Source organism: Babylonia areolata, chromosome 20 (assembly GCF_041734735.1).
Source record: "Babylonia areolata isolate BAREFJ2019XMU chromosome 20, ASM4173473v1, whole genome shotgun sequence".
Lineage (NCBI taxonomy): Eukaryota > Metazoa > Mollusca > Gastropoda > Neogastropoda > Buccinidae > Babylonia > Babylonia areolata.
In genome coordinates this window covers 15,554,996-15,571,024 of record NC_134895.1, presented here as the reverse complement: position 1 = coordinate 15,571,024, position 16,029 = coordinate 15,554,996, and the positions used below count along the sequence as shown (strand labels likewise).

Here is a 16,029-nt window from a genome sequence, read left to right as displayed (position 1 = left end):
AAAGCTGTTTGACAGTTCAAAACAGGTGGAAGGGGTGGAGTGGAGGGGTGGGGGTTGGGGTGTGGGGGGTGTGGGGAGTGTCAAAGCAATAATAATATGCAATTTGCAATGTATGTTGCGACAGAATCCGGGTGTCATTCTGACACTGTCGACGCGTGTTTGTTCTGAAGGTTACAATGCAACTCTGTATTTATTAAAAAAAAAAAAAAAATATATATATATATATATATATATATATATATATATATGATGTCTTTTTTTTTTCTTTTCTTTTTTTTAATATATATATGATGTCTTTTTCTTTCTTTTCTTATATATATATATATATATATATATATATATATATATATATATGATGTCTTTTTTTCTCTTTTTTTTATATATGATGTCTTTCTTTTTTTTTATATATATGATGTCTTTTTTTTGTCTTTTTTTCTTTTTTTAATTGATCTTTTGCGTTTCGCGCAGCTGTTATTCTTTCATGGTTTAATTCAATGGTGCCATCAGCCTTTTACTGTCATTATTGGAGGGGGTCGGGCGGGGGCTGGGGGATGGGGGTCGGGGGTCGGGGGGGGGGGGAGGTTGAGCAGTGAATTCATGGCCACTGTGTCTAGGGCTCAGAACTCAGAACTCAGAAATCAAAACGTTTTTATTCAAAGATTAAGATTTTAGGCATAGCCTATTCTTCCAATCTGTCCTCGCTAATCTACATCTATTACAAACAGCACACACATAAATGAAAGGAAAAGGTTTTCATGCAGAAGGGTATACATAATGAAGAAAACAACCACCCCCCCCACACACACACACACACACACACACACTGACGCTTGCGCGCGAGCGCACACACATACATACCCACACACGCACACACACACACACTGACAGCACCCCCTCCCTCCCCCCCACACACTAAGATTGACAGATGGATAGGACAGTGAGTCAGAGAGAGAGAGAGAGAGAGAGAGAGAGAGAGAGAGATGTCATCAGTATAGAAGTTCCAGAAACATCCAGGTGTTCAAAAGGTACAGTATTGTTACTGTCTCTGAAATGTACGTGTGGCAAGTGCAGCATACTACAGTGACTCTACATAGGAAGACGGGGCCCGATCCTCTCCTTCCGCCGTTTTGAACTTCCCCCTTTAATTTTTTTTTTCTTCTTCTTTTCTTATGCTTGATATTTGCGGGGGTTTTGTTTGTTTTTTTGTTTGGTTGTTTGTTGTTTTTTTATGTCCAGGGCTGGGTGGAAAAAAAAAGCATGTGTACTTGCTTATCTCATTACCCTGGTGAAATAAAATAAAATTTTCGTTTCGTTTCGTTTCGTTTCGTTTCCCCCAACCACAGTCAGGTACCCGTTCACACCTGGGTGGAGTGGTGAGGGGGTGAGGACAACCACAAAATAGAAAGCCCGCCTTCCCCAAGAAAAACACCAACACCATGCTGAAACGGTGGAATCGAACCCCCGACCACTGGTAAGCACTGGATCAGAGAGGTCCCAACGCCTTTCCGGTTTTGCTGTCTCCCGCCTACCTTACACAGTACCTTCGTTGCGCTTTTTAACTCTCTCCATACGAACGGCGAAAGAGACGACGTTAACAGCGTTTCACCCCAATTACCATCATCAAAATATTGCAAGCGGAAGGCTCTTATACTGAAGAGGTGAATGTTGACAAAGAATACCACAATTCTGACGACGGAAGCTAAAGGATGGGTCATTCAGACACCCACTGGACATCCGAGGGGTCTGTGTAGAGGAGAAGAGAGGACTGGCCGTACTGAGTGAGTTAACAACTAACTGTTACCGGCAAGGCAACAAACAATACTGTAGACAACTTTTCATGAGCGAGACATTCGATGTGCTATGTCCAAACTGTGCTCTGAACAAAACAGTTAGGACTGAAGTATTAACTCGGGGTTCAATTGCGAGCAATTAGCAATGTTTCCCATGACCCCCCCTCCCCCCCACACACACACACACTACTCCTCACCCCCCCCCCCCACCCCCGCCTCCCCCGCACACCCCCTCCCCACAAACACACACAATCAAATTCTTAAAATAAAAAAAAATCTTGTCATGAAAATATTCAAAAGATCCATAGAACTTTAAAGCAGTTGTCCTTTGGGGGGTGTAATAGCAATACATTTACATTTATTCCCGATTTCAGTCCAACAGTGTTAGACAAAACAAGCATAAACACACACACACACACACACACACACACACACACACACACACACACACATGCGCGCACGCACCCGCGGGCGCGCGCGTTCTTGTTTGTTTAATTGTCACTCTGATTTGTTTATTTCGGGGACAAAACAAGCATGAACACACACACACACACACACACACACACATACACACACACACACACATGCGCGCGCGCATTTTTTGTTTTGTTTATTTGTCACTCAGATTTGTTTATTTCGGGGACAATATTCTGTACACAGAGAGAGAGAGGGGGGGGGCGGGGGGGGGGGGGGGGGGGGGGGGGGGGAAGAAAAATAGTGATGATTCTGATCACGTGAATCTCGATGGTGGTGTATTCACAGGCCACTTGGTGAACTCCCAGTCAATGGCTGCTACAGCATGTACGCTGACCTGTGACTCAGCTGACCGTCACTGTCAGTGCTGTTCGTGTTGTGTTGGCAGTGTTTGATGGATTTATATTCTCCTTCAGCATTCAGGAAATGCTTCCTTCATCGTGTGTGTTTTTCTCCATGCACTGAGCCCGGGAGTCATGATGGTCCAGTACTGTGAGTAGTTGGATGTTTATTTGTATTTGTATTTGTATTTCTTTTTATCACAACAGATTTCTCTGTGTGAAATTTGGGCTGCTCTCCCCGGGGAGAGCGCGTCGCTACACTACAGCGCCACCCATTTTTTGGGGGGTATTTTTTCTTGCGTGCAGTTTGATTTGTTTTTCCTATCCAAGTGGATTTTTCTACAGAATTTTGCCAGGAACAACCCTTTTGTTGCCGTAGGTTCTTTTACGTGCGCTAAGTGCATGCTGCACACGGGACCTCGGTTTATCGTCTCATCCGAATGACTAGCGTCCAGACCACCACTCAAGGTCTAGTGGAGGGGGAGAAAATATCGGCGGCCGAGCCGTGATTCGAACCAGCGCACTCAGATTCTCTCGCTTCCTAGGCGGACGCGTTACCTCAAGGCCATCAATCCACTGTGGTGTATATTGTTTCAATACCATGGTCTTCTTCTTCATCTGCTGCTTCTTTCTTTCCGTTACACGACCAACATCGCCTTGTCGATGACTCTGTTGGAGTTGATGCATGCTGGGTGGTTTCGTGTCTCCACAACCCACCGAACACTGACATAGATGACAGGATCTATAAAGTGCGTATTTGATCTTCAGCGTTGCGTATGCACATGAAGCCGAGATTCGAACCCGTGACCCTCAGAATGAATGTCTAACATTTTATCCACATGGCAGTTGCGCTCATTTGTATTTCTTTTTATCACAACAGATTTCTCTGTGTGAAATTCGGGCTGCTCTCACCAGGGAGAGCGCGTCGCTATACTACAGCGCCACCCTTTTTTTCTATTTTCTCCTGCGTGCAGTTTTTTTAATTTTTTTCCAATCGAAGTGGATTCTTCTTCAGAATTTTGCCAGGAACAACTTTTTTGTTGCCGTGGGTTCTTTTACGTGCGGTAAGTGCATGCTGCACACGGGACTTCGGTTTATCGTCTCATCCCAATGACTAGCGCCCAGACCACCACTCAAGGTCTAGTGGAGGGGGAGAAAATATCGGCGGCTGAGCCGTGATTCGAACAGGGCGCTCATATTCTCTCGCTTTCTAGGCGGACACGTTACCTCTAGGCCATCACTCCACTATGCTGTCACAGGGAACATTACTTGGCCAAGGTATCCATTGTCCGTAATGGGACACTTGTGAATGCTTAAAAAAATAGGATCGTTCATTATCCAACAACGAAAAGCTTTTGTCATGCTTTCTCCATGAACCTCCTGTAACTATTATCAGAATCGTGTGTGAGAATAATTCATTACCGCAGGCTTCCGTTGATCTATAATGTGTACACAGCCTTCCGTTGAAATGTTACACATGATTATTTATTATCATTTACACGTTGTAAACAGCTGTTGTGACGGGAACATGAAACACTATGTTACGCTCCAAAATGCTACTGGTTGTGACCGAAATATTCACTTACGTCTTTTCTATTGCGTTCAAAAACATTTCCTGTGACCGAAACATTTCAAGAATGTCTGTTAAATTGCAATTTTATTTTTCTTGTGACCTAACATTCATTTACGTCTTTTAAACTGCGTTCATGGCCAAAACTGTGACATACATATCAAAGTCCTGTCTAATTGCGTACGCGAAAACGTTGGAGGTTGTGACGGAAGCATTACGTTACGCCCGTTAAACTGCGCAGTAAACCGGATATGGGAAGTAAACCGGATATGGGTAGGTTCTGGTGAGTGAGCGAATATCAGAAGACGAAACAACAACAAACACTGTCAGCGCCAGCGACTGGGCGATTTCTTTAGCAGTTGTATTTCAAAACGTTGTCACATATTGATTGAATGTTGTACTGGACAGTATTATCGCAGCTTACGTTGTCGTAATGTCGTATTGCGCAAGGCTTTTAGAGTAGGCTTTTTTATTTCTGTAACACTGTTACAAATCGGTATGCTATATTCAGGAATGTTGTCAGTGATAAATATTGTATCCAGAAGCGTTGTCACTGATTGGTATGTTGTTCTCTCTCTCTGTATGTGTGTGTGTGTATGTGTGTGTGTGTGTGTGTGTGCTGTGTTGTGGTGGTGGTATGTGTGTAGTTTTGTGTTGTTGTGTGTGTGTGTTACGTGTGTCTGTGTGGTTTTGTGTGTGTGTGTGTGTGTGTGTGTGTGTGTGTGTGTGTTTAGTGTGTGTTTTTTGTATGTTTGTTCGTGTGTGTGTGGGGGGGGGGGAGGAGGGGGGGAGGGGGGAGTGGGGGGGGGGAGGGGGAGTGTGTGTGTGGTTGGGGGGGGAGGGAGGGGGGGTCTGTGTGTATGTCTGTGTGTGTGTGTGTGTGTGTGGCCTTTAATGCTCGCTTTGAGTACAGGGAATCACAGGCCTACATAGCCTACATATTATTATTATTATTATTATTATTTTGCCCAGGTCGGGCCACACAAGACTGTTATTTCAAAATATTGATTTCCATCACACTAAAAGCGAATTCTAAAAACCGTGACTGTAGCTCCGCACTTTTCTATTTTGTTTGTATCTATATCAATTTTTGTTTTGTTACCGATTTCCGCAGAAACCACAGAAAATAACCATAATGTTAGGCCGGCAGGTCTGCTGTTGTATTGGGCCATAGTCCTTGTCATAAATTGGACTGTTATATCAGGCAATATTGCCATTAATTGAGCTGATGTATTAGCCATCGATGTGATGTAGCATATTTGGCTGATATTATTGGGAAACATTTTCGTAATTGGGCTGTAATTGTATGTCGTGACAAAATTTGTTGGTGTATTTGTGGTTGTATTTGGTAGCGTGGTGACAGATTTGACTTTTGAGTTGGACATCTTTTCTCACAAACCGGGCTGCATAGGCTGGTATCATACAACAATGTCACAAACTGCGGTGCTGTATTGTATGATGTCACAAACTGCATAGGCTGATAGAAGACATTGTCTGGAATTGGTCTGTTACGTAAGACAGGTTGGACTAGCAGTGGAAAGCAGCATTGTCTCACGCAGTGTTAAGCAATCCTGTGAAAAACTGGGCCGATGTATAAAACAACTGTCAGTGATTGGGATGTCGCAAAGAACAATGCAAGAAGTTACGTCATTGACTGGAACCATGTCAATTGATTTGACGTCACTTTCTCTCTCTCTGTGTGTGTGTGTGTGTGTGCACAGTTCCCTTTGAACCTTGCCCCTTAAAGAAAGGGGAGTAGGATAATTCAGCGTGGAACTGCTGTTTGTCTTTTTTCTATTGGTTAAATTAATTTTGTGATTGCCTTCTTCTCAGTATTCTGCGAGAGACATTCACAGGCCAGTTTTAAGTGTAATTTTCAGACTATTATCAAAATCATAACGGAGAAAACTGGCTCTGTTGTTCAGTGCATTTGTTAAAGTTATGTGACAGTTAAACATATAATTTTTCAAGTGACTTGATCAAATCTTACATGCACTTTCTTCTTCTTCGTTCGTGGGCTGCAACTCCCACGTTCACTCGTATGTACACGAGTGGGCTTTTACGTGTACGACCGTTTTTATCCCGCCACGAAGGCAGCCATATTCAGCTTTCGGGGGTTTACCTGCACTTTAAGTGTGACATCACAAGTCAGTGGGAACGTTTTTTTGGGTTTTTGTGTGTGTGTGTGTGTGTGTGTGTGTGTTTTGTTGTTGTTGTTTTTTTTTTTTTTTTTTTTAAAGCATTCGTTATCTGTTGTTTCTCTCTCGATCGTTGGATTTACGATTTTTTTTTTCTTTTACGGAGTCAGTTGAGTTATTTTCTTTCATTGTACTAATATGTATTTCAGATATTCATCTTTTGATTCTTCTCTCCTTCTACCCTGTTATCCCCAACTTCTACACTGTTTCCAGCATGTTAACATTAATACTTTAACAAAATGTCTACTGGACGGGGAAAAAAAACAAACAAAAAAAAACAAAACAAAAAAAAAAAAACGAACAAAATTCTTCCTCCTAGAATTCTGCGACAAAGAGCCATTTCTTTTTATTTCATGACGATCATAAAAATTATTGACAACGCCGCTGACGTCAATATTGGTTTGTCTGGATGACAAGGTTACTATACGTAAGTAAGAGTTAGGTTTTTAGTCATGTAGTTTTTAATTTTTTTTTTTTATAGTTGATGAAGAAGGAGTGGGATGACGATGATGATGACGATGCTGCTATGGAGGTCAACTGAGGTTTGGGACAAAATGACAAAGCTATACTCTACCATTCTTGTCATAATGCTATCCCCGCGTCAACCAGGCCCGAGAGATACAGACACTTGCAGTGTTGGTCAGGGAATTAGAGCAAAACACCCAAAGACGGATCCGTGAAGTGGGTGATACTCAACTGTGTGGTCCCAGTCTCCCTATTTAAGCACACTTAAGTCTGGATAGGAACCGGCCGCGGGCCGAAACACCCGACCTTCCCTGGGATTCGAACCCGTGTCCTCCCAGACGTCAGTCAGCGACGCTAACCACTTCGCCACGGCAGCTGTTAAGGGCAAGGTTTTCAGGTAGTTGCGCTTGAGGTCCAGTTGTTCACGGCTTTGATGTTTTATTTTATTTTTTTTAATTTTATGATTATTATTATTATCATTATTATTATTTATTTTTAAATATTTTTTCTCAAGGCCTGACTAAGCGTGTTGGGCTGTGCTGCTGGTCAGGCATCTGCTTGCAGATGTGGTGTAGCGTATGTTGATTTGACCGAACGCAGTGACGCCTCCTGGAGCTACTGATACTGATCAGTGAGAGTTTCGTTGTTCGTGTGGGTATGTCCTGGGGTGGATGTCTTTTCGGGTAGTAGCGTTCCTGTGGGTGGTCCTGGCTGGCTGTCTCTTTTTGTTTGTCTTTACACTGTGTCCTGTGTGTGTGTGTGTGTGTGTGTGTGTGTGTGTGTTTGTGTGTGTGCTTCTTCGTTTGTACTTTTCAGATTTCTGTCTTCCCTTTTTTTTTGTTTGTTTGACCCGTTAGTTCATCTTTTGATGGACTTTAAAAAACACACAACATTGAGATGGTCTTGGATTTTTTATGCTTTGGTTATCTTGCTTTGTGTTTTTGTGCTGCGTTTTATGCACACACACACACACACACACACACACATTCTATCTCTCACAAAGACACAAGAATCGGACATTTCAGATGGGTAATGTTTTTTTTGTTTTTTTTATAACATTTTTTGTTTTAATTCTCAGCTTGTAGTGAATGCCAGTAAACCACAGAGGGGGAGGGGCGTGGGGGGAAGGGGGGGGGGGGTAGGGGAGGAAAAGTCCAAAACAGCGTGTTATCACATGATGCTGCTATCACTACCACTGCTGCTAGGTCATGGGGGGGTGTGGCTGCTGCTGCTGCTGCTGCTGCCCACACGAGAGTCACGTGCGAAGGTGGAGCTCGTGACAGAAAGTTAGGTTTGTCACTCCCACGACACTGACAGTGGCGGTGGCGGTGACTCTTACTACTCTTCACACGTTCCAGCACATAAGTCGAGTTAAGTCCCGACTAGTACAGTAGGTCAAGCAAGGCCAACCCGCCCCCCCCCCCCCCCCCCCATGCCCCCACACACGCACAGCAGACTGCACACTCTTATTGATTTGAATTATCTATGTATGGTATAATATTCGGACACAACGTTAATTTAAATATTCCAATCACTATAACATGAACTGGAGGAGGGTTGTGTGTTTGTGTGATTGTGTGTGTGTAGTGTGCCCAGTGCGAAAAGTATGGCTGGCGGATGTTGTCATTAGTCCACAAATACCAATCGTCATGGAAAGAGTTGTTGTTGTGGTTTTGACTGTCGAAGCAGAGGAGAGGGGGGGGGGGGGGCGTTTTTAGATAATTATTTCTGAATTAAACATTCAGAATTTTTTTTTATTGATAGTTAAAAAAAAAAAAAAAAAAAAAAGGGCGGGGGGGGGGGGGGGGGGGGGGGGGGGGGAAGAGAAGAAAACCAAAAAAACACTGTCCTGAAAGTTCTGACTGTTGGCCGTCCTGGTGGACTCACTCTGGAGCTGAACAAGTGAGAAAGGCCGGGAGTTGGGGTGAGGTGGGGGGCGCGGGATGGAGAGAAGTCGTGCCGTCATTTTGAAGAATACATCCATCTGTTAGTTCCAACAAGTGAGATCTCTAGCGAGCGTGAGCCGTGCGGACAAACTGTACATCATTATATATATATATATATAAAAGAAAAAAGACCCCCCCCCCCCCCCAAAAAAAAAAAAAAAAAAAAAAAAAAAGTTGTATTGTCTTCATCACATATACCCATCGGGGAAAAAAAAAATCCAAACAAATCAAAGGCGGTTGGGGGGGGGGGGAGTGGGGTGGATTGGGGGGGGGGGGGGCAGGGTGGAGGCGGAAGTTGTTTGAATTTTCTTTTAATTTCTTTTTTTTTTCTGGGTCATTTACGCATTCATACAAATAATGCATAAACATTCCAGTTAATTGTCACACTCTCCCTTTGCCCCCATCCTCTCCCCCGCCTCTCTGACCCCTGACAAACCCCAAAGGCTGTTCCCCTTCCTCCTCTCACCCTCACCCTCACCGCGCGAGTGCATGCAACGTGCTGTGTGTGTGTATGTGTATGTTTGTGTTTGTGTGTGTATGTATCACAGGACATGGGCAATGGTTTACAAGACGCAGAGAGAGAGAGAGAGAGAGAGAGAGAGAGACAGAGATGCATAGGTACAGCCTTGCTCGTGTCATCACCGACTTCCGTTTTGCAGCACATGGGCGTGAGACGTGTGCTTGTGATCCCAGCACTGACAAGGATGGGCGAGGAAGTGTAGGGGGGCGGGGGGCATGCGAACGGTGGGAGTTGGGTGTGTGTCTAAAATGGGGGACAGAGGACTGGGGGTTGGAGGGTGGGGGGTGCAAAATGTGAGAAGGGGGGCGGGGTGGGGGGAGGGGGGGGAGGTCTACAAAATGGGATGGAGTGAGAGGGGACTGACGTTTCATTCATTTGGCTTTATCTATCTGTGTGATAATCAGCTATGGTGTGGGAACTGCGCAAGTACACACCACTATGCACGCCTGGCAGAACTGGCCAGTTTTGAGCTTCCAAAGGCCAATACCGAAAGTTGAGCGAGAAGCAGATTCCGACAAATCCGCGGATACGGAATTCATGAAATGTTTACACAGTCCAAACTGCGACTGATGATCTGATTTTACTGAAAAAAAAGAAAAAAAAGAAAAGCCATTGCAAAATTTGCTGTAATGAATTTATGACAATACATAGCCATCGTATCAACGCGCTATGACTGAAGGGTGAGATGTTATGTTTTAAAAAAAAACAACAAAACCACACACACACAAGAAAACAGGCGCGATATTTCACCGAGAGCTGATAAAATTCGAATTTAGAATTTCAGTAATAATGTGAACTGGATGAAGCTTCTAAAACGCAATCGCCTGTATAGTTATTATTAGCAAAAAGATGTTTTAAAACTCACAAGGATTTTAAAAACACTCCCAAGCTTCGAGTCAAAACCCTTCAGTCTTTTGTGAAAGGGAGGCAGGCGGCACACAACGAAAAAAAAAAAAAAAAAAAGGGGAGGGTTAAAGGGGTTAAACCAAATTATCACAGCTGAAAACCAAGGACCAAGAAGCAACCAGTCACTCAACACATCAAGTCTGTAGCTTGAAGGAGAAAAAAAAAAAAAAAAGGGTGGGTGGGTGGTTGGGTGGGGGGGGGGGGAAAACATGTGTTACATAACGTAACAGAACACCATATCAAGCACACTGGATGCTTGTGTTTAACAAACCACAAAAAAAATCATCAATCATATTGCTTGTCTCGATAACGAAGATCAGACCAAGTCCGGGGTTTTTTGTGTGTGTGTTTTTTTTTTTTGTTCATCAAGTGCATCACGAGGCATTGTCACATCACACTCACTGCTGTCCACTGTGAGGGGTAGTTGGGGGGTGGGGGGTGGGGGTGGGGGGGAGAGGGTGCTATCTACAGTGCTGGCTTCCATATGTAGTAGGTCACTGGGCATTTTGTGTCCCCCCCCCCTGCCTCCCTGGCTCCTTGGAGATGACAATGAGCGGCTGGGGGGGGGGGGGGGGGGGGGGGGGGGGGGGGATTTGTGCTCTGGGCAAAACATCCTCCCCTACTGTGTGAACGTCCACAGTCACAACACAAAAAGTTTCAAATCTACTACCAAGAAGTTGAGAGTACATGGCTTGTGTGTAACACAACAAATTGTCTCATGTCTCTTGAAAGTGGGGAGGTCTTTTTTTTTTTCTTTTTGCAGGAGCAAAGTGTGTGTGTGTGTGTGTAACACAAGGTAACATCCTTTTTGCTGGGTTGTCTGCCCGTTTCTCAGTGTTGCCAGTGAAGACAGAGGTGAGTCCTTAGGAACACCCAGTCACAATACATGTGGTGGTGCGGGAAACCGTGCCCAGAAAGTCATCACCAACACCGCCACCACTACCGGGAGACTGTGGGTGGGGTGGGGTGGGGTGGGGTAGGGTGTAGGGTGGTTGTGGAGCGGTGGACAGGGTGGTGTGTGGTCAGGTTCTTCGTTGAGCCTTCAGTGCGTGCTATCACATCTTCCCTGAGAAGAGCAGTTAGTCGTGCAGCGGAACTCTACAGGACATGAGCTGGCAGGTTGGGTTTTTTTTTTGTTCGGGTGGAGGGCTCTGTGTGTGGTTGGTGCCAGAGAAAAAAACAGAAACACGCTTTCTTAGGTGAGAGGGAGGAGTATCACTGATGAAGGTCTGTGTTAAAAAAAATGCACGCAGGTTGCTAGCACCGGCTGGGTTCCTAAAGTCCTAAGAGAGTGGAAAGGCCCTTTTCCACTGGTGGTTTGGTTGGTTGGATGGTTGGTTGGTTTGCCTTGCCAGAGTTGTTGTTGTTCCAGACCAGCTCAGCTGTGAAACCCTGGCCAGTAGTACAAGTGCCCACACCCCCTCCCTTCACCACCACCACCACCACCACCAACAACAACATGCCAGCTTTAACACACCCTAGACGTGGAGGTCGGTCCCGAGCCTTCTCTCTCGCTCTGGCAGTGCCTCTCTCCCTGGGCGGGGGTGTGTGTGTGGGTGGGTGGGTAGGGGTGGGACCTCACTTCTTGGCGCCGGACTGTGCTGCACTGGGGGCCGGGGGTGAGGTCAGGGAGCTGGCGGTGCTGCTGCCGCTGCTGGGCCTCAGCTGTAAGGGTGGCGCCGTGCTGGACTGCTCGCTGCTCGTGCTCTTGCCGTCACTGGCGCCCTCCCCTTCCTCCTCCTCCTCGATGTCGAACTGGAAGCGGTTGTTGGAGGTGGCGTTCTCACTGGCGGTGGTGGCGGGGGCCGAGTCCTGGGCTGGCAGGTTGGTGCAGAAGGAGGAGGAGGGCGAGATGGGGATCATGGAGTGGAACCAGTCGCGGTTGTCCTCCAGCATGTCTAGGATCTCGGCGGCGTCCGGGTAGACGAGGTCGGCCCACGTCTCCCACAGCGGGTGCACGATGTAGTCGATGAAGCCCACCTGCACACACACACACACAGTGACCATGAAGGGTTAAACATGGTGTCACTTTTAAATAGAACACACATTTTTTTTTTTTAAGTCTCCTGGCATTTATCACGTGGATGTGCTAACGGTTTTCCTGGGAATTTATCACAGGGGGTAGGGGGGGTATTAACAGTTCTCCTGCGAATTTATCACTAGGGTGTGTTACGTTTTCCTGGGAATTTATCACGAGGATGTGTTAAGGGTTTTCCTGGGAATTTAACACTGGGGGGTGTTAACTTTTTTCCTGGAAATCTATTACAGGGATTCGTTTGGTTTTCCTGGGCATTTATCACAGGTGTGTGCTACGTTTTCCTGGGCATTTTCACAGGGTATTTTTTGTCTGCCTGTAGTTTTGTTTTGGGTGGTTGGTCTCTGACCGTTAGGCTTAGTATTGCATCAGTTTGACATAGTACAGTGTATGACACCAAAAAATAGGAGATATTTAAGCATCCTTATCAATCAATCAATCAATCAATCCAGACTGACCTGGGACTTTTCCACGGTAGCGGTGTGTCGGTCACACATGGGCGAGATGTCCAGCCCCTGGCTGCGCTCTTTGTCTCCCTGCTTGAAGAACTCCTCCATGACCCGATCCACCCACATGCGGTACACCTCCAGGGGCTTGGTGGGGTTGCTCAGGTCCGAGCAGTGCACCATGTTCTGCAGCACCTGCAACAGGCCACAGTCACCCGCCACTTTGAAAAAAAACACAAACAAAACAACAACGAAAACTTCGGGCTGGGAAGGGGGTATGGGAGCATGTATGTATGTATGATACTCAGTCGTGTGTATGAATGATACTCAGTCACGACTAAGACTATCAGAACAGCAGAGGAAGGCAAACCAACTATTGTCCGCTCAGTCGTTTCTGACTGTGACCATCAGAACAGGCAAACCAACTGTTGTCCATGCAGTCGTGTCTGATTGTGACCATCATCAGAATAGCTGAGAAGGCAAACCAAATGTTGTCCACTCAGTCGTGTCTGGCTATGACCACCAGAACAGGCAATCCAACTGTTGTCCATCCAGTCGTGTCTGGCTAATCTGATTAACGTGGAGATTGTCTTGCCCAAGTTACGCTCCCCACTCTCTCGGTTAAGAGGGCTTTAGGACAGTCGGCGTTGGGACTTCACGTCAGTCTAATAATGTGATTAAGTCTTCATCAGACAAAGAGAAGTCACATAATGCTGAATATTATCAAACCATAACGAGCGTCAGCGTCATATCAAGTCCCTCCCCCCAACCCCCTCCCGCCACCCGTACAGCGCAATACAGCAAATCACAGTACAGTTCAACACAGCACAGAACAGAACAGCCCAGGACAGTGCAACACAGCACAGCACTGCACAGCACAGCACAACACATCACAGCCCAGCCCACCACCCACCTGAATGCGATCGGTGTAGTTGTCGAGCAGGAGGACGCCGGAGCCGGCCACCTTCTTGGTCTCCACCATGGTCTTGAGGTCGGCCAGCAGGCTCATGTGCTTGGACATGTCTGTGGCCAGCACCATGTCGATGACCATCTTGCGCAGCGACTGGCGCTGCTTCTTGCTCAGGTTGACGAAGATGTCGCAGTTTTCCTCCTGCAGCAGCTTGAAGGCCACGGCCAGGTGGTGGTTCTCCAGCACGCTCTCGTCGTTGTACATCACCGCCAGCTCAGAGCCTGCAGCAGTTCAGTTCAGTTTCAGTTTCAGTTCAGTTCAGTTCCTCAGGGAGGCATCGCTGCGTTCGGACAAATCCAATAATTTATACACTACACCACATCTGTTAAGCAGGTGCCTTGAGCAGCAACCGTATCCCAACAAGCTTAGTCAGGCCTTGAGAAGGAAAATGACATATCATTAAATTAATGAATAAATAATGAAACAAATAAATGAATTTTCAAAATTACAAACAAACAAACAAACAAAAACAACAGATAAATCAATATGTAAACAAAAAAAAGAGAATACAATAAAAGACAGTAATAACAGATGAACAAATAAGTAAATAAATGCAGCAACAACAATGGACAATTAATTTTCAGTGACCCTTTCAAACGGGTGCCAGACCTTCGTGTAAGCCCAACACGCTTATAATCAGGCCTTGAGAGCCTGCCCTAGGTTTGTGCAAAACATAAACATACAATGAAATAAAACAGTAAACTGACAGTGTTCAGCCACACTGCAATATGTGTGTGGGGTTGGGGGGTTGGGGATGGGTGTGTGTGTGGGGGGGGGGGGGGGGGGGGGGGGGCGGGGGGTGGTGGTGGTGGCTCTGTGTGTGTGTGTGTGTGTGTTTGTGTGTGTTACTGCGTATCAAAATTAGAGTCTGTGTTGTGGCTTGTCAAGATTGAGAGAGAGAGAGAGTGAGAGGGATGAGGGTGAGAGGAGGGTGGGTGGGATGAGGCATGCAGGGGGCACTCACTGGTGTTGATGAGGTACTGGTTGGTGACGCCCGGGTGATCCACGTCATGCATGGCACAGGCAAAGATGGCGGCCAGCGTTTCCAGGCTGGTGAACACATTCTGCACACCCACACACAGAGAAAAACACCCACGATAACCACACTGCCGTTAATGAGCCAGCCTCGTCAGTGTACGTCGTGTAACAGAAACAGCAGTTGCATGGTGCTTCAGAACTCCTGTGAAACCTAAAAAAAGTGCTCTCGTGCTTATTATATCTTTTATCTTTTTATCACAACAGATTTCTCTGTGTGAAATTCGGGCTGCTCTCCCCAGGGAGAGCGCGTCGCTACACTACAGCGCCACCCCCCCCCCCCCCCCTTTTTTTTCCTGCGTGCGGTTTTATTTGTTTTTTCCTATCGAAGTGGATTTTTCTACAGAATTTTGCCAGGAACAACCCTTTTGTTGCTGTGGGTTCTTTTACGTGCACTGAGTGCATGCTGCACACGGGACCTCGGTTTATCGTCTCATCCGAATGACTAGCGTCCAGACCACCACTCAAGGTCTTGTGGAGGGGGGGAGAAAATATCGGCAGCTGAGCCGTGATTCGAACTAGCACGCTCAGATTCTCTACGTTTTCTATGCGGACGCGCTACCTCTAGGCCATCACTGCTTACATCTGCCTGAAATGGTGATGACCAAAACATTGTTGCTCCGATTTTTTTTTTTTTTTTTTTTTTTTTCATTTCGCTATAGTCGGCTCACCCGGCGTCGTTCGCGGAATGTGATGAAAGCTGTTAACCTATTGATATCAGAAGCTGTGAGAGAGGCGGCAAAACACCGGTACTCGCGGGGAGTGGCCAAATGTAGATTGCCACGATACCAATCCTTGCCAAGCTGCGTGTACACATGTGTTGATAAACGTTCTCATTTGTAGACTGGGAATTGCTGAGGGGTGTGAAATGACGATGTTTTTTTTCCACAAGGAATGTTGCATGATGAAAAGGACTTTGGCAAGTCGCCATGCATGCTTGTGACCCATGTTCATTGACTCACACCACCGTGACCTATGTCAAGCCGGGGGTAGAAACGTACGAGTTTGGCAAATTCTACGTTAATTTAAAAAAAAATTATCAAAAAACAAAAAAAAAAAAAAAAAAAAACTGACATAAAACAATCAGGTAGCCTTATCATATTTCTTGTTTCAGTTCATGAACGATTATGATCAGCGAAGTCTTTAACATAACTGATAACCCACACAACGACAAGAAGTTCTCAAGAGCTGATCACTAATTATTACTCGAACCCCTTCTTTTTCTTTTTCCTCGACGACCGCAGTATGCGTTGAAGGTTTTTGAAAGGCTGGGCATTGGAGGAGGAGGAGGAGGAGGAGGAGGAGGAGGGAGCAATGAAGCGGGAGGGGTGGG

The 16,029-nt window shown here is 45.9% G+C and overlaps 1 protein-coding gene across 5 annotated transcripts in view; it reads right to left on the bottom strand.

Annotated features, from left to right (window-relative positions):
• Positions 1-10,778: 10,778 nt before the first annotated feature.
• LOC143295254 (3',5'-cyclic-AMP phosphodiesterase 4C-like) overlaps positions 10,779-16,029 on the bottom strand; it is a 632,856-nt gene continuing 627,605 nt past the window's right edge. For all 5 annotated transcript variants that reach the window (XM_076606833.1, XM_076606835.1, XM_076606836.1 and 2 more), the window contains exons 10-13: positions 14,626-14,725; positions 13,605-13,882; positions 12,704-12,886; positions 10,779-12,190 (exon numbers count right to left, since the gene is read on the bottom strand). In XM_076606833.1, the coding sequence (XP_076462948.1) occupies positions 11,789-12,190; positions 12,704-12,886; positions 13,605-13,882; positions 14,626-14,725 (963 nt within the window). In that variant the 3' untranslated portion in view covers positions 10,779-11,788. The remainder of the gene's footprint in view (positions 12,191-12,703; positions 12,887-13,604; positions 13,883-14,625; positions 14,726-16,029) is intronic.